Here is a 23442-nt window from a genome sequence, read left to right as displayed (position 1 = left end):
TCAGCTAAATTGTTGTTTTCCTGATAAGGAGTGCAGTATCTAACCCCTTGATCAAAGGAGAATTCTGGAGCCCAAATACTATTGGTAATTTATGGGGGTGATCAATTATTGGGGTTCAGATTAATATTGGGGGTGTGGCTCTCGCAAAGTTGGCAGGAGAGGATGGTTAGTGTTAGAGCATATCCTCTTTAAAGGGTGTCGAAAAATATTTTTGATTCTCCACTACAGGCCATATTGCTGTGCCTTTCTGAATGAGTTTGAAGTGTAAGTATAGAAAGGGAAATTGAATGTATGAGAAGTGTGTTCTATGATGACAATTTTCTGTTTCTGTGGTGAGTTGGTTGGTGTATGCAATGATTATAATGGCTTCAATTGGTGGGTTGATTGTTGTTCATATATTGTATTCATATTTGTGAACCCATTTGACATATTTCTGAGAAGGTTACGTTGGTTATTAAATTTTGTCATGAACCCAAGATCTCAAGATATTGTTACCTTGTCTGTGTTGTGGTGTGTAAAGTAAAGTGCCGCTTATACATTGAAAGGGATCTGTTTTAATGATTTTCTTTTCCAGGTCAAAATATCGTTTTGGGTTGCTGTACTTACCCTGAGTGCACAAGGGTGTAGTACGTTAAATCGGGAGGTAGATTCATCAAAGGTTTTAGACTGTTTAAAGATGTAGTTTATTGTTTGGAAATTATTTTATGTTGCTCATGTAGAGTCTTTCCCTTTCCTGGTTGGTTGAGAAAATTCTGCACTGAAAAATACTGACTGAATTTCCTTTCATGGGTAAAAAGACAATGGGTTTATTGAATTCTAAGGCTTCTTGTGGTCCTGATGTTGTATTTTCTGTTCATGAAGGAGCCACACTGTTAATAGCAGTTCAGCCAGGGAACCACACTAGGATTGGTGCTTTTGACACCCTAACTGTGCTCTGAATAGTTGCTAGTCGGGCTGTGATAGGTTGACTTTTGGTAGAGCCATGCTGCTATTGGTTATTGTTCGCTATCTGTGTTCTGGAGTTATTTCAATTTGTTGGGTTGATTTGAAAGCAAAAAAGTAAAATTATGAAACTAAAACTTAAGAAAGGGGAGAAGATTAAGGAGAGTCAGAAATTTCCAAAAGAGGACACACCAGAATTTGAAATCATGGAAGAAGTTGGGTATTACACGTGTGTCTGGATTCCACAATGGAATAAATATACATCACATAATGAAAGATGGCAGTTTCTAATGGAGGGTACTTTTACTTTTGAAAAACTGGAATTCTTAAGGCAAACAATGTACAATATGAGCCCGGTCCCAAAAACTACGCAATTTGATGCGCTCAATAAATGGGATTAAAGAAAGAGAGACCTATTAATACGTCCTTTAGTGGGTGTTTGGATTCTAAAATGGGCAGTGAAGAGAAAGCATGTAGAGTGAATAAGATGGAAAGAGTTAAGATATTTCATGACATAATTAAAGAAATAGAGCAGGGCAAAACCATTAAGCCAACAAAGAACCAAAATGGAGAAGAGTGAGATGATGATGACGATTATAAATGTTTGAATAAATTATTGATTTCAAGGCTTTCTCCAGATGAACAGGTAGCACCGACCCAGACTACTGCTGGAGTTTGTGGAGGGGGAGATACGATGGCAGTGCAAACTTCTACAGGAGTTGGACCAAGTGCACCACCAGAGAGTAGAGTCACTGTGCCAGTGCCTAGCACAAGTTGCAGGGAAGAAGTTACAGAGACAGTAGTAATCCCACCCCCTAAAGAAGTTTGTATTTGTATACTGAAGATAGAATTTGGAGAGATGCTTCTGGGTAATGTAGACGCGAACTGATTACTGACATACAACGCAGAAGAAATTAGATATATAATCAAAGAAGCAGCCAGATGTGGTAGTAACGCAGATGATAAATTGAATGAAAAATGTCAAATAAAATTATTAAATGGATTTTACTCATATTGAAATTAAAGAGATGGACAAAGGCAATTTTGTTTGCTCATCTACGCTCAATTTCCTAAAGTTCCGAAAAGATCCGTCAAGGTGGTACGATAAGGTGCATAAATTGACATGACTCTCTCCAATGCTATGGACAGATTTTAATTCATTTTTTAGATTGTTGTCCCAGGAGATCTGTGGCTAGAATGTAAGGTGGCTGCAGTATGGCTGACACAGGAACCACATAGACACGGTGCTAAATATGCACCTTGAGTGGATGTGCTACGCAAACAAATGATGGCAGAATGCTGAATAAATCATACATTCACCCCCAGTCAAGAGATCTGGGTTAAATCCATTGTTCTTTTGCTCACCATGCCACCCCAGTTTAGACCCAGCCATATGCAAATCCGTCTTGACCCTGTGCCTCATGGGAACAGTCCAGACTGAACTGCAAGCCAGGTCCTCCCTGGACTGGAAACAAGCATCCTGGGACCGGTCTGGGTATTACCCTTCATCAGCCAGGCTAGCTTGAATTCAGTAGCACTGTGAGGAAGGGACTCACATCTGGGCATACCCATCCCACTTAGGGTGAAAAGTGCTACGCAAACAAATGATGGACGGAATGCTGAATAAATAATACATTCACCTCCAGTCAAGAGATCTGGGTTCAATCCATCATTCTTTTGCTCACCATGCCACCCCAGTTTAGACCCAGCCACATGCAAATCAGTCCTGACCCTGTGCCTAATGGGAACAGTCTAGACCAAACTGCCAAGCCAGGTCCTCCCTGGACCGGAAACAAGCATCCTGGATGTGGCTGAGAAATATAAGGCAGTGATCGAGGATTTGAAAAAACATACTCTAGAAAAGGACATCCATTGGGGAAATATTTTGAGAACTACACAAGAGCCTAAAAAATCAGTGCATTCCTGGTATGAGAGATTGAGGCAAACATTTGAGAAACACTGCAGAGTCGAAAATCCAAAGAAAGATGTTGCTAGGGGTTTTGTTTCTATGTTTGTAAATGTGTCGAAGGCACAGATCAGCAATAACATTACACAAAAGTGAATTGTGCTGATCGAAAAAGGCATTGATGTGATTTTGAAATTGGCAAAGAATAGTAATGAATATTTTGAGAAGAAACAGAAGAATTTGAAGGAAAAACTGATGATTGGTCAGATGAAGCAGTATGAGAGGGGACAAGTGGGTGAAAATATGAATTTAGTCAGAGATGGGAATAAAACGAATGGCATGCATCAGATGGTGCAGGGTGATCAAGTAAAAGGTATGAATGGGAATGCTGAGATGCTGAAGTAGATCACAGCTTGTCATCTGTGTGGGTAGATTGGGCATGGGAAGAGGGACTAAAATTCAAGAAATCCTACAAATGAGGCAGAGAAATTATGCAATGTCAAACCTGCAGAATTTAGGACAGACTTCGTAAAGTTAAAAAATATTGTGAATGCCAATACTTTCAGGCCCAGTAATGCAGCAGAATATGGAAATAAAAGTCCATTTAACCCTGGGTATTCTAGGAACACCATGATTTTCATCACAATGGAGATTCACTATTTTAAAATCAGTACAGAAGGTTGCAACATTGAAATGTACCAGGTTTTGACAAATGAAGCTCTCCCTCCTCATTTGAGGCTTACAGTTAGAGAGGAAGTATGGGATTTCACAGGAAAGGAAATTGTATCCATTAAAACAGCAGGACCACTAACGATAAAAATGAAATCAGGTTAAATGTTTTCATGAACTGGACAGTATTGATTTCAAAGAGTCAGAAGAGGGAATAAAACCAGTGACTGAGAAAATGATTGAACAGGGAATCCTTTAAGAGGTTCTTGGCAAACCATGCAATTCTCATATAATGGAAATTAAGAAACTGACAGGGAAATAGAAAATTGTACAAGATCTCTGAAACATTAATGAAATTGTAGTTCCTAGTTGTCATGTGGTACGGAATTCAGCATTGATCCTTTTCCAAATTCCAGAAGAGGAAGAATAGTATACAGTCATTGACCTGTGCCAAGCGTTATACCATTGCATAAGGAGACACAGTTCTTTTTTGCCTTTGAGTTTTTGAATAAAGAATTCCTGTGATGTAGAATCCCACAAGGGTATAAAGAGACTCCTTCACTTTTCTCTCAGATTTTGATAAAGGATTTAGAGAGTTTGAAATTACCATGCAATTCAGTCTTAGTGCAGTATATAGATGACATGTTGTTGGCATATAAGACAAAGGAGAATTGTAAACTAGACACCATTGCATTGTTGAATCATCTCGCAGAAATTGGCCATAAAGTCTCTCCAACAAAAATACAGTATTGTGAGAAAGAAGTCATTTATCTCGAACACCATATTGAGAAAAGTGTGCGAAAAGTCTCAAAGGAACACATTTTTGCCATTCTGAAACTAAATCCCCTGACCACCAAGAGGGAGGTTTGGATGTTTCTGGGAGATTTTGGTTACTGTAGACAATGGATTCCAAATTTTTCCCAGATTGCAAAGTCTTTAGTAAGGTTGACATGTAATGATGTACAAGATCTGGTACCATTTGATGGCAATTGCCTTGAATCATTAAAAAAATTTAAATGGAGTTTGTGCCATGCACCCACACTCGGCATGCCTGATTACACTATGATTGTTTTTACCTATTTTGTCATGAAAAAGATGGGAGTGCACTTTTAATTCTTTTCTCAGAAGCATAGATGACTAATGTGTCCAATAGCATACATGTCAAGAGCACTGGACCCAGTTGCTGTAAGTCTTTCCGGATGCCTAAATTTGGTTGCAGCAGTTTGCCTGGCAATAGAGCAAAGTGAAGTGATTGTGATGGGTCATGCCCTGATTGTTTATGTTTCATATTTAGATGACATTCTATTAATAAGGACAAAAACACAAACAGCAGATTGATACAATATGAGCAGGTAATACTTGGAGCAGAAAACATTTCAATTCAAAGATGCAATGTTCTAAACCCAGCAACACTGCTTTCGATTTCAGACAAAAGTGAGGACAGGGAAGGCATAGTTGATGATGAATGGAAGCACGATTGCAAGGTTGACTAAGTTATGCACAAATCCAAGTCAGACATTAAAGAAGTTTCTTTAGATAACTTAGATTCGACATTGCTTGTTGGTGAGACATTGGGGGCATCTTATTTACCATATGTGACTTTCAGCACAAGTAGCAGAATTAGTTGCTCTAACTAGATCTTGCTGCTTTTCAGAAGATTAGAATTAAACTATTTATATAGATAGTCAGTACGGATTTGGTGTTGTGTATGAGTACAACCAGCTCTGTTCTTGACATCCTAAGGTGCTCCCATCAAAAACAGTATGTACATATTAGATTTGTTGGATGCTATTCAGAAACCAAAAAAAGTGGCAGTGAGAAATGTCAAGCCCATAAGGCAGGCAAGGTTTTGGTCACACTAGATAACAAGTATGCTGACCAGATGGCAAGGTATTGTGGCCTGTAGGAAGGGACTGTCATTCAACAAGATGAACATGAACAATCTATGTATGATGGTAGTACACAAAATGCAAACAATATGAACTGCTATTTTATGGATTCTTTGTAGACTTAATTGACTGAGTTGAGGGCTCCTGATAATGAGAAATTAAAATGGGACAGACTAAGTTACAAAAAGTACTATCAAGATTTGTATGATTTTTGCATAATCAGAATCATGCTGTAAGAGATAGTCTTGTCAGGATATTTCAGAAATGTAGGGAGAACCCAGGTTTTTGACAAGTTGCTGAAGAAATGTGTGATTGATAGGTGCTTGGTTTGTCACCTAAACAACCAAGAAAAAAAGACAGTTACTGTTATGAATCACATTGGTAAATCAGAAGGCTCCTTTATGAGACTACAAGCAGATTTCATTAAGATGCCACTTTGCAATTTACTTAAATATAGCTTACTAACAGCGGATAGCATTACAGCAGCCAAATTATAGTTAAGGGAGTAATTTCCGAGATTTGATCCCAACTTCTATTGAGACAGACCGTGGCACTCATTTTTAGATTGAGGTGCTGAAAATTATTTGTACAGCTTTTGAGCTTAAGCAAAAGTTCCATTGCAGTTATCAACCTCAATCTTCTGGCATATTTGAAAAGACAAACGGAACTCTAAAAAATAAGTTGGCAAAGGTTTGTGGCTCAACAGGCTTGAAGTGGCCGGAATCACTTCCCTTGGTGTTGATTATGAGAAGTACCTCAAACAGAAAGTCAGGACTGTCGTCCCATAGCGTCATCATGGGAAGGTCAATGAGACTTGCACGTGTACCTTCAGCTGCATTAGTTTTAGGCTTGGGCAGGACTTTTGGAATTTCACTCCATAATTCTGCAGACTTTCATTAAAATGGGTGGAAAAATGCACATCGCACTGCTCGCGCAGTAATTTAGTACTGTAGCGTGTTCCATACTGAAGAATCAGTGCGAACTGTACCATGCAGTGCGCAAGGGCAGAATCATTGTGAGTTGATTTTTCTGCTTTTCAAGTAGAAAATCTATTTGAGAAGCAGCCCTCTGACCACAAATGCTCATGACCGCCCATGCTAGAAAATTGCACGGGAGGTCCTCCTCGCAACCCAAAATCATGCTAAGGGATGCGAGATCTTGCTCGCGCTCGCCAGCTCCCATTCTGAAACCTTGTATTGTTCCTGTTGTCATCGCATTGCTCAAATGGGGAAAAAATTCACTCATGCGTTGACCGGCGAAATTTGACGTGTGCTCCGATCTACAAAAGTAACACAGAGTTGCCATATTTCTGCAATTCCATGAGCGGAATACAAAATTCCTAGTGGGCCTAATTAGTTTCATTAACTGATGATAGTGTTCTAGACTTTTGTAAAGGTCTAGCTGATGTGCTAAAATCTGTCTCTTGCCAGGTAAATGCAGACACAGACAATTACAGAGATGGTCCATGTCATGGCTTGAATGCTGGGGATTGGATCCTCATCTGCAAGCATGTCCACGAGGAATGCTTGAATGAACGTTGGAGTGGCCCTTTCTAAGTTGGAAGGGGGGTGGGCGCACACTGCCTCACACTCCAGCACTCAGTTTGCCCCGATGCATCATAATAAATGCAGTGCATGATAACACTTTCTTCGGTGTCAGGCTTTAGTTTTTCACCCTTACTGGTGCAGCCAGTGCTGTGTATCTCTAGACATGTGTTTCAGGATAATTGTCTTTCTTCAGTAGAGAGCAACACTTTTTTGGGGGGTGCTGGAGATGCTACCCAAAGTCTTCTCAGGTCTCAGTACCACTCGCTGGGCGCAGGTGCATCAATCGGAGCTCGTCAGCTCGTAGGAGCCTTTTCAGATAGGAGGTGGGTGGGCGCACACTGCCTCACACTCCAGCACTCAGATTGCCCCGATGCATCATAATAAATGCAGTGCAAGTAAGTTGGCCCACTTTGAATATAGCGAGGGCGCCGGGAAACTACTGGCTTGGAAGATCAAAACGGATCTGGTTCGGAATAACATCGCCGCAATAATGGTAGATAACAATACCTTACACTCTGATGAGGATATTAGGGGTGCCTTTAGAGATTACTTTCAGGTGATCTATAAGGAGGATAAGGAGATCTCGATAGATTCTATTGAGGGCTGGTTGAAAGACATTAATCTTCCTTCGCTATCGGCCGATCAATCTCTTCTCTTAGATAAAGCCATCACTGAGGAAGAGGTAAGATCCGCCATTAAAAGCAGTAAGAAGGGGAAGGTGGCTGGGCCGGATGGCTTGCCGGCAGAAATTTATAGAGCCCTTGAAATAGAATTAGTCCCATTCCTCACTATTCTTTTCAATCAAATCTTATTGGAAGGGCAGCTCCCCCCAGCCTCATGGGATAATGCCTCTATTACACTTACTCTGAAACCAGGGAAGCCAAAGACCGCTTGTGGATCTTATAGGCCAATTTCAATACTCAATGTGGATTATAAGATCTTTACCACTATTTTAGCATCAAGGTTGGCTGTGATTGCGCCTTCGGTCCTCCACTCTGACCAAAAGGGCTTTGTTAAAGGGCGACAACTATATGAGCTAACCTACGATTTAATAGGTGCCATAGATATAGCATCGGCCCGTGCCCTCCCCTTGGCCGCCCTCACGTTGGACGCGACCAAGGCTTTTGACAGAGTCAATTGGTCATACCTGTCGGGAGCCTTGGCTAAGTTTGGCGTGGGGGCTGGGTTTCGCAGGGTTATAAGCTTGTTATATCATAGCCCAGTTGCACGTCTGTTGGTCAATGGAGAGTTATCCGACCCAGTCACTATTACTATGGGGACTCGGCAGGGCTGCCCACTTTCCCCCTTACTGTTCAATTTTTACATCGAACCCTTTGCGCAACAACTGAGGGAGGAGGTCAACATCAAACCTTTCTCCTATAAAGGTTGGGAAAGGAAAGTAGCCCTTTATGCCGATGATGTGCTTATTCTTACTTCGGATGTTGCCACCGCACTCCCTTTGGTGTTAAAGTTAGCCCATCTATTTGGCCAGGTTTCCGGTTACGAAATAAATGATGCCAAAACCGAGATGCTTGTCTGGAATGATGACGGGCAAGCTAGGGATCTACAAGCAGGCTCTTCGATGAGGTATTTGGGCTTACATATTGGGAAGGACATAGGGAAAATTGCTCAAGTTAACCTAACAGCAGTAGCTAAAGAGTGTCGCAGGTTATTGCTTTCATGGTCTTGTATTCCACTATCTCTAATTGGTAGGGTTAACTTAATTAAAATGTCGATTCTTCCTAAAGTCTCTTTTTTGTTTTCTATCATTTCCCTGCATTTTGATTTCTCTTGTTTAGTTAAGTTACAGTCAGATATAACATCTTTCATCTGGAATAATAAACAGGCAAGGATTTCTTGGATAAAGCTTAGGAGGCGAAGGGACAAAGGGGGCCTGGCTGCCCCTGACTTGAAACTATATGCTTGGGCTTTTCAGTTAACTCATTCCCGTATGTTGTTAAAATTACCTTATGACTACGGGGTGGGGCGGATGTTTTCAGCCATGCTAGAAGGGGAAGAAGTTAGCCAATCTGCCTTTTTATTTAAACTTGGCAACCCCAAGTACTTTAAAAAAATTAAACTGAAAGTATTACAGGGTTTGGCAAAGTTGTGGGCCGAAGTCACTAGATCTAATAAACAAGGCTACTATTGTGATAAGACTCCGTTATGGGGGCTACCTGAAAACCCTGACTGGCTCGGAGATATCTTAGCGGCACCTATAAGAGATGCAGGCCTAGAGGTCTGGGGAGATCTCTTTATTGAAGGGGAGTTGCTTGCATGGGAACAGCTGCAGGCTAAGATTGGCCCTAATCTCTCAAGGTTTAAATACTTTCAAATGCATAGCTGGACTCAGGCATATAAAACTCAACCCCTCGGAAGAAATAGGTTCCTACTTGGAGGATGTAGCCCACTTATAAATAATCTGGTTAACAACCCCTTGGGTAAGAAAGAGACTTCACAGTGGTATCGACTCTTATTGGAAGAAACGGATGGCGTCTTTAATCTGCCGGACCTGCTGTGGAGCCCTTTAATTTCTGGTCCCAAAGCACAAGAACTCTGGTCAGTATCATTCGACCTTTTGTACACCATAGTGAAGCCATCTAGGCTACGCAGGAACCATTTGTTTACTTTGCATCGGGCATATTATTCTCCCCTTAGATTATCTAAATTCTCCGAGGGCAACTCTATTGCGTGCTCAAGGTGTGGTCTTCTGGCTGCTTCGGACACCCATATGTTTTTTGACTGCCCCACTTTACAGCCATACTGGGCAGCTATCAGTAATACTCTAACCATTTCATTGGGGGTCCATGTTAATATTGACTTATCTCTAGCGATTTTCGGGGTCTTGGAAGGAGTACAACTTGCAGCCAAAAAATTGGTGTTCTACGCGGTGCTGTTGGCAAGAAGGGAGATCTGCAAGAAGTGGAAAGACCCGACTCCACCCTCCTTCAGTGAATGGCAGACCTCCGTTTTGTCTACATCACATATGGACCTTGTTAGAGCTGGCAATCAGAATAAGAGAGCTTTCTGGCATTTGTTATCATGGGTTCACTGATCTCCGGGGTTTTTTTTTTTTTTCCCCCGGTCCCATGATTATCATATTATGGTGCTCCCATTGCCGTTTACACCATGTGATTTGTCTCTACCTGGTCCTAGCCCGGGCTCACCTTGGTGGTTTATAAAATGGGAATCGCTTGCCTCTTCGCCTTCTAAGATTGACACTGCAATGGCTGAGGGATATTGTGTACCTTCCATCTCGTTTTCCTTATCCCTGCCAGTTCTTATGAACTGAGACAGCCATGTGCAAGCTAATCTGGCTTGGCATTGGAACCATGGTAGCAATGAGGACAAAAAAATGTCCTTCTTCAGTAGAGAGCATCCATTTTTTGGGGGGTGCTGGAGATGCTGCCCAAAGTCTTCTCAGGTCTCAGTACCACTCGCTGGGCACAGGTGCATCAACCAGAACTCGTCAGCAAATAGGAGGGGGGTGGGCGCACACTGCCTCACACTCCAGAACTCAGTTTGCCCCAACGCATCATAATTAGGGCTCCCGGTTTTATGGTATTTATTTTTTTGCCATTTCTGTCTGTATTTATCCATATTTATGTTTTGGGCATTTTATCTGTATTTATCCACATTTATTTTTGCCACAAGCAAAAGTCGACGCTGCATCTATGTATTTTCCCACATTTATTTAAACTGTCAATGCACACATGCACTCGGTTGTTATTGGTCAACACTATACATTAATCTGAAAACTTTGCCATTTGCAGAATGTCCCAAATACACTTAAAAGTTATGAGGCAATGGATCTAAACAACCCTCAAGATGTCAGAACCACCTCTGAACATGCGAACATGCTGCAGTGAGGGAAGATGTTTATAAGCACTTATACTGTTTATATGTGTATATTTCATTTTAAATAAATAGATTGTCTTCCTTTCTTTCGTGAAGTGCACCAATCTTTAGCCCAGAATCACAGAGGAAGAAGACATGGAGTCCTCAGTTAATGCTGCTAATTTTTACTGCTTATGCTGTTCAACGATCAGCTTACAAATTGACTTAGAGCTTAAAGACCTTGGCCACTGTGACACTAGAAACTTTCTTATCGTGTAGCGCTTCTGCAAAGACGTACTTGAACAGTATAAGATGTCACCTAGGTGTGACTTGGAAGTAATGTAATTTTCGTAGTAGTACAACTGTCACTTTTTGATTGTGATCAAAAGTATCCATTCAAAGTACTGATTGTAATAAAGAATAAAAAGTGTGCACTTTTTATTCCATGATCGGTCCTGGTTTTTCACCAGATCAATCACCTCTGTGTCTATTCCTCTGTCAATTCAAGCAGTGGATGCTGGCACCGTGGGCGGATGTGGAGCAGCAAGGGACACCATATTTCACAGAGGGTTCTGTGTACAGAGCCATAAAACATTTACAAAGCATGCTATAGAGGTTATAAAATGCAGTGGCATAGCTAGCTAGGGCTTTTCACGCCCGGGGTAATCCCTCAGTTTGCCGCCCAGTTCCGGTAAGAGCGAGGTGGGGGGGGGGAGGTTTGTGCTGGTGAAAGAACACGACGAGCGGGGTAGGTGCGAGCGACAGACGACAACGAGCGGGGCCATTTAGCGACGCCGACGAGGGAGAATAGAGAACTGTTGCAATACAAATGCTTGTTTTTGTTGTGAGCCCTGCAGGATGCTCTGCTTTTTATTCATGCAGTGGGAGGGCTCACTTCACACCTCAGGAGAGTTCAAGCATCGGCCTAACTGCTGTTATCATACAGATGCAGCGATTAGGCTAAGAGAAAGAGGTGTCAGTAAAGGAAAGATGATACTGGCCAGAAACGCTGCTCTGACAGTCTGCTGCAGCTGAAAGTGATGAGCGCCGGTCCTGCGTGGCGAGGCAACTCTCTGCTGGAGCATGGCAGCTAGTATTTTCCAGTTTTTATATATAAATACAAAGGAAAACTTGTTTTCCATCTGTATTTATATGTAAAAATCCGTTTAAATGGAAAACCGGGAGCCCTAATCATAATAAATTCAGTGCATGATAACACTTTCTTCTGAGTCAGGCTTTAGTTTTTCACCCTTGTTGGTGCAGCCAGTGCTGTGTACCTCTAGTCACGTGTTTCAGGATAATTGTCCTTCTTCAGTAGACAGCAACACTTTTTTTGGGGTACTGGAGATGCTGCCCAAAGTCTTCTCAGGTCTCAGTACCACTCGCTGGGCGCAGGTGCATCAACCAGAGCTCGTCAGCTCGTTAGCTCAAGGGAGCCTTTTCAAATAGGAGGGGGGTGGGCGCACACTGCCTTACACTCCAGTACTCAGTTTGCCCCAATGCATCATAATAAATGCAGTGCATGATAACACTTTCTTCGGTGACAGGCTTTAGTTTTTCACCCTTGTTGGTGCAGCCAGTGCTGTGTATCTCTAGACACGTGTTTCAGGATAAGTGTCCTTCTTCAGTAGAGAGCAACACTTTTTTGGGGGTGCTAGAAAGTGTTATCATGCACTTCATATATTATGATGCATCGGGGCAAACTGAGTGCTGGAGTGTGAGGCAGTATGCGCCCACCCCCTCCGCCCTTTCTAAGTTGTTTTAACTACGAATAGTGTAGTCAAGTGTGCAAGTGTGAAAATATACTTGGACCAGTGGGAAAAGATGGCTGCTCTTCTTTAGAGCTCCCTGAGTGAGCGCTCAATAATGTCCCCCGAGATCCGTTCATTATCCTGCTGACACCTGTCAATCCTTGGCACAGGCGTCTGAAGAGGAGAGGCGCACTTGGCTACCTTTGTCGGTCCTGTAGCAGGCAGCATGGGACCAGACAAAGCGGGAGTGAGTGTGTGGCCTTCAGCACAAGCAGATGACGGCAACTGTCCTGATTGCGGTTGCCAGACCGGCCTGCAGGGTCCCGTTCAGCGAGGCTGGGTGTGTCCTCTTGGGAGGGACTCTGTGTTGGTTCAGTGCACAAAGGAGCCGCACACCATCCAGCTCCCTGAGAAGCACCCAGCCCACAAAATAAGCTGGACTGAGCAGCGGGGGAGCCATCTGGAACAACTGCCCAGTGAGAAATACCTTGTGTAGGGAGATCTGGCTGTCATTATCTGTGTGCAAGATTGCAGTGAAGGCCTAAGGAGGGACATTTGAGTCATACTGGGCAGACTCTGACATCACCTCAGAACTAACAGCACCGGCGGTCCTCCACTCCAGGGAAGGCCTGAGTAGCAGGAGATATCAAGAGAAGATGATGCCCACTGCGAGGGGACAGTGTCCTTCCGGCTAGCAAATTGTGCAGTGCGATGACCCTCCTTGTGGCTGATGCCATACCAATAGAGGAGTTTATCTGCTGGATCTTCATGCTGCATTTTGCAATAAGTAGTGACTGCGGCGAGAGAGGGACTTGTTGCTGGAATGGGGATTGGTGGGGTAAGGCCAGGGGGGAGGAAGAGACAGGCCGCGAGTGGGCTGGAGATAACCTGAGTGGGGATCTTCTTACACCTGGGCGGCAGCGGTGACTACCCCCCTGGGGCTTTCTTCTCCACGTTGACTCATAAGGGCGGGTGCTGGGCCCCGGTACGTGGAGGGGTTGCCTGTCGACAATTCCCCTTCAGAAGTAAGAACATGCATTGGGGCAGATGCCGCTGCAAACACCAGCAAACACAAGGAGATGATGGACGGAGTGCTGAAACTTTTCAAACACTCACCCCCAGTCACAGATCTGTGTTAAATCCATCTCACTTTGCCACCCCAGTTCAGACCCAGCTATATGCAAATCAGTCTTAACCCTGTGCCTCATGGGTGCAGTCCAGCCTGAACTGGCAAGCCTTGGCTTCCCTGGACCGGAAACAAGCATCCTGGGACTGGTTTCGGGCTTTCAGCTGTGTCTGAACTGGGGCTGCAATGGCTATGCATTGCATGCGGGCAACGCTGGAGAATCTAGATTCGAAAATATACACTGTTGCTACTGAGATCTCTCTTTTACAGACCGACTTGAGAATGGTCAATGAGAGAACCACACAAACCGAAAAAACGTTGCCCCACTTAAAGATGAGTCGAAAACTCTTAAAGCAAAGGTTGAACAACTGCTAATGGAGAGTCCAGAAGGGCAGGTGAGACTGGAGGACAATGAGGGCTGCTGCAGATAGAGCAACATCCGCGTGGTTGATGTCTGGAATGGGCGGAGGGACCTAGTGTTGCGCTATTTTGAAGAGTTAATACTCCTCACTTTAAAGCTCAAGGGACTGTTGAAATTCTTTACCTTACAGAAAACACAGTGCCTGTCCCACCGCCATGGCCCAGGGCCCCAACAAGAGCCATCACTACGTGCATCACAGGGATAGAGATGTTAATCTTCATGTAGCATGTACTGATATGTAGCACTGAGTGTCCATGACTGGATGGGGGGAAGCAGAAGTCCAGGCAGAGAAAGACATCAAGGAGGACGGAGGGACCAGAGATAGACTTAAGACCCGTCCCCTCTGGTCAATCAATCATGCTGGATTTCTAGAGCGTGTCTTATCACCAGTGAGAGTATCCAGGTCCTGGATGTAGGAAAATGGATTCTGAATGCATGGTTACTCCGACTTTTTGCCTGGTGTTTTGCTGGTTTGACTGGAATCCTGCTTATCAGGACCCTAGTCTATCTGCTTTCTCCCTAAATTGGTTGTTCATGTACTTTAAGTACACTTCAGATTGGATTCTGGGGTACACTTATAAGTCCCTAGTATATGGTATACTATATACCCAGGGCATAGGTACCACAGAGGCCTCTCAGGGGCTGCAGTATGTATTATGCCACTCCTGGGAGACCATTCAAAATGACACAACAGGTCTGCTACAGCAGCCTGTGTAAGGTGGTGCACGCACCCCTTACTTGGATATAGGTTCACTGTATCTATCCTTTTCACTGCACATATAAACCTATAAGTCACCCCTATGGCAGGCCTTATCAATCCTGAAGGTAGGGTGCTGGGTTTTATGTGAGAGGGTGCCCATGCATGAGCAGAGCCCCTTGACAGCCTTCGGAACCTATATTCTGGGGTTGTTTGTGATGCAGCCAACCATATATACTTAAGTGCATTATAACCTTACGGTAAAGGCTAACTTTAAAACGGCTGCATGGAAACATGTTGTGTTTGGTGTCAAACACCTTGGAATCATACCTCCACACCTGTAACTGGTGTGGGAGGTATGATTCCACCCTACTAGAGGGAGAAATATGACAGCACTGATACACCCGGTACCAACTCCACAGACCCTGGAAGCACAAAATGGATGCTGCCAGCCACAGACACGAGTCTGCCCTCCTGCTGCTGGACGAAACTCCGTCAGGGGAAGGCTGGACAATAGGTTTCCTGTCACAGGGAGGTGTGACCATCTCTCAGACAGGCTTTAGTGTATTGAGGCTGTGTGGGTGCACTCTGAGAGTGCTTTGATGTCTGCACTGGGGGCACATTTGGTGTCCCTGTGCATAGTCCAGCTCAAACCAGTTGCAAGGGCTATCAGCCCCTGCGCAAAACTGGACAAAGGACTTGGGTGTAGCCACCCCTCTGTCCTGACCGTCCCATAGGTGGGTCCCCAGAGTTTGTCCCACCTCTCCTTGGGTATAAAGTAGGAACCGCTGGCTACAGGACTTTGGATTTACCTGGACGAAACTCTGCTACAGAAACCAAGTACTTCAACTATCTACACTACGTTGGATGACTGAAGAATCTCCCTTGGAGTAAAGGAGTTACTCCCCTGCAAGCCAGGCACCTGAAACGCATCTGACCGGTTTGCATCTACGCAGCTCCTGAAGGACTCCGAAGATTTTGCAACACAGGAGGTGGGTTCCCAAGCTTCCCCGAGGCAAACCTGAGACCCACATCCCTTGTGCAACCCGTACCCCTGGACACCGTGCACATGTGCAGCAGCATATGCTTTTTGGCTATCCCTGAGGCTGTGCTTTGGGCTACTTGTAGACCACACCCGAGCAGTGATTCCACCGAAGATTACTGGCCTACACTCCACAAGTGTTTCGTGGGCTGGTATTTTGTGATTCCTCTCGAGGTCCCTTCGCGATCCCTGGTCTGTCGACCTGTGGGTCCCTGAGAAGGGAACTTTAACTTTCAGTGGGCTTCCCTGTTTGCTCCAGACATGCCCTGACTCTCCATCACTTGGGGAGTCCTCAGGACCTTGCTGGTCCACATCGAAGCATCTTTTCTCTAACCGCGTGGGTTGCAGTTGCCAAGGCTTGTTGGTCTCCAATCCGGACACTGACCCTCCAGCACTCAACATCCTTCGTGGGACTGCTCACCTGCGGACTTTGGTTGTCATCGACGTCTCCTGGTCCTCGTGGCTGCAGAGTCAAGCTTCACCTCATCTCACCTGAAACACCCGACATTGGTGGGAATTGGTCTATCGTGCCCCTGGTCACCCTGAAGTGACCAAGACTCTGTCCCCTCTGCTTTCAGGTTCCTCTCAGCTCTGATCCAGGCTTCAATCACACTGGACACTTCTCAACTTCCCGGCAGCAGCACTTTGCAGCATCACACCATTGAAAATGACGAAGATTCCCGACACCATTTGACACCTATGCACCCGGCTTCCCTGGGTTAGGTAACACGAATATTCCGGGGCTCACATGGGTGCTGGCCTTAGAACCTTCTAAGTCTGAAAGGGTTTGCTCAAAGTCCTCTCCTAAGTGTCCGTAATCTTTAAAATTCCAACCACGACATTCCCATAGGATTGTACGGAGCTCGCGACTGTGGTCTCACACTGCACGCGTCCCCCATGGGTCCCCTGTGTCACTACCTTGGGGTCCCAGTAATTCTATGTGCTCTAGGCACTGTGTCTAGTCAAGTCGTGGTTGTTATACCACTTTCTTAATATATGGTTTGGTCTACCCTGGGGCCCACTGTGTATTGTGCTATTTACTGTTGTTCTAGTGTATTAAGATTGTGTGCCTTGTTCTCTAATCGCATAAAGAGGTTAGTAAAGAGTGTTTAGAAATAAATACATATATTTTATATATACCTTGTGTGGTTCTCCTTTCATTTGGTCATTCAGGAGGTTATAATCTGGTAAACCAAGCTGCTTTACATTCCTTCGAGACCTAGCCTGAAGGCTACTCTCCATAGCTACCACTAGGATAGCTTTTAATAAAGGTTGTCTTTAACCTAATCACCATTAATGGTAGTTTGAACTGGTGCAAAGTGCAGTCTATAACTAGTGGGCAGCATATACCAGGCCAACTTCTCACACTGGGCTGTAGTTTTCAATCGAAGAGCCAGGTCTTGAGCTTCTTCCTGAAGTCTGTCATTGAGGGGGATGTTCAGAGGTGTAGGGTGAGGGCATTCCTGTACTTGGTCACGTGGTAGGAGAAGGAGCGTCCTCTGGTGCGGCAGATGCACGGTGTCTGTGCGAGGGTGAGGTTGTCAGAGGGGAGGATCCTAGCAAGCTGGTGGAAGTTCAAGCATTAGTTGATGTATGCAGTTCCTAGGTCATGAAGGGCGTTATAGGCGTGGTTCAGGACTTTGAAAAGGCATCTTCTCTGGATGGGGCTTTAGTGGAAGTCTGTCAAGTCCTGGGTTATGTGGGTCCTTTTGAGAAGGTTGAGGCTCAGTCTGGGTGCTGCGTTCTGTGTTGTCTGAAGTCTTCTCATGAGTTCGCTGGTGGTGCCTGTATAGAGTGAATTGCCTTAGTCCAGACAGCTGGTGATGAGAGCCTGCGTCACGTTTTCCTGTTGTTGATGGTGAGACACTTGAAGATTTTGCAGAGCTTGTGGAAGCAGGCTGAAGAGACGGCATTGACCTGTCATTTCAGGGAGAGTTTGCTGTCCAAAATTATGTTGAGGTTGCGGGCATGGTCCTTCGGTGAAGGAGTGGTTCCGACTTCTAATGGCCACCAGGAGTCATTCCCGAGGGTGGTGTGCCAAAAATCAGCACCTCGGTCTTATCAATGTTGAGCTTAACGCATTTGTCCTTCATCCAGGCTGAAAAGTTCTTCATGCAGATGTGGAAGTTGAATTTCATGGTGGTGGGGTTATCTAAGAACAAGAGGACAAATTGGGTGTTGTCGACATAGGAGATGATGTTGATGTCGTGGGTCCTGACGATGTCTGCTAGTGGCTTCATGTAGATATCGAAGATGGTTGGACTGAGGGACGAACCTTGAGGGAAGCTGCAGATGGTGTGCTAGGGTTGTGAGGTGAAGGGAGGGAGGGTGATTCTCTGGGTGTGCTCCATGAGGAATCAAGCCATCCGTCTAAGAGCATCTTCTTTGATTCCAATCTGGTGTAGATGTTTGATGTGAGTTTGCTGGGAGATGGTGTCAAAGGCTGCAGAAAGGTTGAGGAGCATCAGGGCGGCCGACTCTCCTATCTTGAGTAGGATGCAGATGTCATCTGTCGCAGAAGTCAGGGCCATCTTGGTGCAGTGGTTGGCTCTGAATACTGATTGCGAAAGGGCCAGCAGGTTGTTTCTCTCCAAGTGTTCGGTAAGTTGGAGGTTTATGGCTTTCGCCAGGATCTTAGTGGGAAATGAGAGATGCAAGATGGAGTTGTAGTTCTGGAAATCGCTGGGGTCTGCAGATGGGTTTCTTGAGGAGGGGTCTGACCTCCAAGTGTTTCCAAGCATCAGGAAAGGTGTCTGTGGCGATGGAGGCATTGAAGATGGTGGTGAGCTGGTGGCTGAACTTATTGCTTCCAAGGATGAGGAGTCAGATGGGGGATCCGATCAAAATTCCTTCAGGTGCATATAGCCATGAGAACAAGGCACTTGAAAAGGTGCTCTGCCTGGTCACACTTGGGTTCCCAGTTGTCTGCTGCAAGTAAACTGCAGAAATTATGTCACATGGAAAGGGGTGTCAGATGATGGACACTTGATTCTTGTACCAAAGGGAAATCACTGTGGTGTACCAGTTGGTGACAAGAGGGAGCTCTTGTTAGCATGATGGGTATGCTGTTGTTAGGGTGACAGGCCCCCTGCGAATTGGGGTTGACAGGTAGTTTGGACCCTGTATTGCTGGGGGGCAGGGAGGAGGGTACCTGTGTTCATGGTCAGAGTGATATGTTGCCCAATCTGGTACCTGGAATGGGATTAACTTAAATGTATTTGCAGTGAATATTCCGCCTACATTGAAACACAAATGTTAAGAGAATTTGGGGTTGTGCTGCTGCAGTTTTTGGAGGGGATTCTTATATTAGGGGGACCTCAACCATATCCTTGAGAATGATATAGATCAGAATCTACTTGGAGGATGAGGGCCCCCAAAACAGGTCTTGAAGAAATTTCAGGAGGCCGTGGGGCTGGAAGACATTTGGCAGACTCTTATTCCAGGGATAAAACAGTTCACATACTTCTAGGGTCCCACCATACCTCCACACAAATAGATTACTTCCTCACCACACATGCATCCTTGGCAGTATTCCGAGACGCTACAGTCATGGTGAAAGGGATATGAGACAACGCTTCCCTATGGGTGGAACTCCATAGTCCTCTCTCGGAGATCAAGAGAGGATGGAAACTAGACATTTGGTACTTAAAAAATGAGGTCATTATGGACAGCATACGGAATAGCATCAGACTCTACTTCCAAGAAAATGAGGCTTCGGTGGAGTCAGTGGTCATGCTGTGGGAGGCCTACAAGAAAGTTCTGCTGGGCCAAGCCATGTCGTTGATAGCAGGGAAAAAAAAGAGGAAATAATAATGGGTGGATAGGCTAGAGGGAGAAATCTTGGACTTGGCAGACAATGGGGGGGGGGACTCTTACCCCGTAAAGGCACAGTAAACTCTGACTTAAGTAAAAAGATTATAGAGATCCGTCAGAAATGCAGCCTTCAGCATTACTCTCACCACTCAAAGGAGGGTGTATGAAGTGGGAGACAGGGTGGGGCAGCTTCTGGCCAAGCTGGGTAAGAGAGAGCAGGAAAGAACCAGGGTCCATGAGCTGCAGACGGAGTCAGGAAGAGTGATCGGGAAAAATGGGGAAATTGCAGAGGAGTTTGCGAGATATTGTCAATCCCTGTATAGTTCACCACTAGAACTGTAACAGATATTAGGGAGTAAATATGATCAAAAAATCTCTAGAAATTTACTGAAAAAAACAAAGGTCAAAGTTACGTTATAGTTAGGTAGTTATAGTTAGGACCTAGTTTCCATAGGAAAAGCGTTTTTGATTTGCGAATAACTTTGGCGCCGTTGAATCTTCACGAGCTTTTCAAAACTAACTCCTGTTAGCAGCCATTTTGTGACTGGGTTGATTCGAGTCACAAGCAAAAACGTTAAAAAACAAGAAAAGGGGGCAGGGTAGAAACACCCTGACCCCCTAGGCCTGTTCAGGCGGGCTCCCGTGCTTTGGTTACTTTAGACCCCTGGGTGGGTCAGGTCCCGGGGCAATTAAAATTAAAGATGAGGGGCCTCGTGGGCCCGTGCAGCCCCGGGGACCACCACTTCCCGTTGCTAATAGTTTAAATTGTGGGGGGACCACGTGGCCCCCCACAGCCTCGGGGACTGCTACCTCCCTGAGACTATATTTGATTATAATCATAATGCATGGGGGCCCCCCTTATGTAGCCTCAGGGACTGCCACCTCCACTGGGCTAATTTTTGCAAATGCGGTTGGCCACCCTCGCACACTGGGGACCGCCACTTCCCTGGGGTTATACTGAAAAAAGATGCTTGGGGGGCTCTGGGACCCCACGCAGCCCAGGGACTGCCACCTCCCTAGGGCTAGTATACAAAAATGTGGGGGGCCACATGCCCCCCCACTGCACAGGGGGCAACCGCCTCCCTGGGGCTATTTAAAAAAAAGGAGGGGGCCCCTCCTGGAGCAGTAAATGGCCCTGGGGACCGCTGTCCCCCAGGGCCAGCTCCAGCAATGTCCCAGGGTACCCACACCCGAGACAATGCAGTATGGTATGGAATGGTGGGAGCACTGCTCCTGAAATCCCACAGCAAACGTGTGCTCCGGTTTGAAAAAGCTAGACCATTATGCTCTCACTCATTCAAAGTGGAGCACTTTGGTTTTGACACCCAGAGAGCTGCATGTCAGCAGCTCCGTAGGTGTAAAAAGCACTGCCAGCTTCCGCAGGAGGCAGGAGCCGGCCAGTACCGTGGGGGCTTCAGGCAAGGAGACAGCCATGCCTCAGTGATGTCATTTGAGATGTCATCAGTGATGTCATGAGTGATGTCACTGACCCTGTCATGAGTGATATAATATGTGGGGTGTGTGTCATTGTTAACTCTGCTAACTATAGCATCTGAGTTTCTCTGGTTTTAGATGAGTAAAATCTGACCATAACTATAACGTCCCTGCAACCTTTGTTTTGTTTAGTGAATATATGTATAAATATTGTATGTTTGTTGGAATTTGCATTTCAGAATCAACAAAATTAGTCTGGAGTGATCAGTGAAGAGACAAATACTGTCTTTCAGCTGTAGGTAGGAACTTGAGCCCATCACAGGCTGAAATACCCATGGCAAAAAAACACAGGGAACAAAGACTGCAGTTATAATAATATCCACAAGAGACCAATAATCACAGTAGGGTACCCGCAGTGCGCGTTGCAACAGCCATATCTGGACAGCCTTTTTCTGTTTATAAGACTTTGATACATTCTATAAAGAATAGTAAATTAACTTTCCTAAATCTAATCTCACAACAGTTAAAGGGTCAGCCAAATGTTCTGATTCACTTACCCCCGATTTCTTGTATCTACAAGCACTGAGTGCGAAGTTAGGCTTCTGGATGTCTTTGGGACGACAGCGTGTCTCTTTTATTTCAAACAGGAGATCAACAAAAGTCTCTGCAAATTGATTCTGTGGTGAAGGGAAGTTAACATTAATTTATTAAATTTTATTGATTTTGAGATACATAGCAGATGTGCACAAATCCATATATTTTCCTGGCTATTATAACAGAGTTTATTCTCCAGCTCTGTCGTTGTGATATTCATGCTGATGTGGCAATCACAATTTATTCAAATCGTGTTTCCGGTTTTGCCTCCATCACTGCTGCAAGATATTCCAATGCATTTAAGATTCATGGTGTTCTGAAATGTATACCAGGGATAGCGTATCCTCTACTGTAACTCAAGAATAAATTACCAGTTCTGATGGAGTTGTCCAATCAAACAATGCTGAATTCTGTTCCTCTATAAATTCATAAAATCCTGAAGTGAACAACAATATAATTTTTAGGTCTGTTTACCAATGAATTTTGGTGTCTGTAAGGACTCTTCAAATAGGTACAGTACAGTAAGAAGAAGTACAGAAAGAGATTGTGGGCTTTGCATCAGCCCATTTATGCCCTTGGCTTTCACATGCTGTTCCTGATTGCTTTGATGGGTTGGCCATCAAAGCCATATTGTTTCATGAACTGTTACATTTCCCCATTTGTGTTCCCATTAGTTATTGGTGATGTGGCATCAGGAAATTTTTTGTTAGACAGCAGACACAACATGATGTGCAGCTTCGATTTCAGAGACAGTGTGTGTACTTCAATGTGTTCACTTTGCTGACAAAACAACATTTAATTGATGATTTAAAGCTTTTCTGTTTAAATCAATTGTTTGAAATAATTAATCTGCCATAAAGAAAGTGTCATTCACTAATTAACTAACACATTCATTTGTTCTACTTGGCTGTAATAGAGCCAGATTGAATCTAATAATTCAGTCTGTTCAGCAATGGGCCTTAATCAAATCTTCTATATTCTTGTAGCCTAAGATGCTGCTTCATTGTTGGATTTCTCTGTGGGGCAGCTGGAGGCAATTCAATCAAAGTCACCTACCTAATACCAAGTACTATCTCAGGAAAGTTCCACATCTATTGGATTGGTCAATTCTTATTTTACGTGAGAATGGTTCCTTAACAGGGTCAGCGCTAAGGCGGTGCGACTAGTGCTGAGTTGGTGGGCAGGGGGGGATCTTGTTTGGAAGACATTTCTTGCCTCCAGCAATTTGCAGGCAACAATAAAAATGTCAAGATAACGCAGGTGATTAATGTTCTCCCAAGAGAGAGCTCGGAGTTTTCTCCAGTGGAACTTTTAGCTCTTCATAAAGTAGTGCAGAGGCTTAATATACCTGCTACAAACAATGTGTACCATGCAGATCACAAAATGCATATAATATAAATAGGTCAGTGAGTTACTGCTTGTGTCAGAGAGATCCTTTTGTTACTTGCAGTTTAGAAGTAAAAATCCTAAAATAGAACAGTGAGCTATTAACTGTCATCAAAGAGCTGCATGCAAATAGCAAGATATAGGTTAAGCATTATTGTATTGTATTGTAATTGCATTTGTATAGCGCTTACTACCCTGATGCGGCGTTGAAGCGCTTTTCGGCGAGTAGCACACTACTTCGGGACCAGAAGAATTAGTGTTAAATTAGTATAGTGAAACATGCAAGTACATTTTAAGTGGTAGATATGCTACTCAGTTGTTTGGATTCGAAAGGATAGCAGAAGGATAGAAGAGGAAACAATGTTGTATTTATATAGCGCTTCTTACC

At 44.5% G+C, this 23442-nt stretch overlaps 1 protein-coding gene across 1 annotated transcript in view; it reads right to left on the bottom strand.

The window, feature by feature from the left end:
* Positions 1–23442, bottom strand: part of LOC146796151 (uncharacterized) — a 289332-nt gene that overhangs the window by 151986 nt on the left and 113904 nt on the right. Inside the window, exon 2 of the mRNA XM_085628551.1 lies at positions 21632–21751. Within this exon, the coding sequence (XP_085484677.1) occupies positions 21632–21751 (120 nt within the window). The remainder of the gene's footprint in view (positions 1–21631; positions 21752–23442) is intronic.

The sequence above is a fragment of the Triturus cristatus genome, chromosome 10 (genome assembly GCF_964204655.1).
Source record: "Triturus cristatus chromosome 10, aTriCri1.1, whole genome shotgun sequence".
Classification (NCBI taxonomy): domain Eukaryota; kingdom Metazoa; phylum Chordata; class Amphibia; order Caudata; family Salamandridae; genus Triturus; species Triturus cristatus.
Note: the sequence above shows the minus strand (reverse complement) of the source record. Positions and strands in the feature narration are given on the sequence as shown.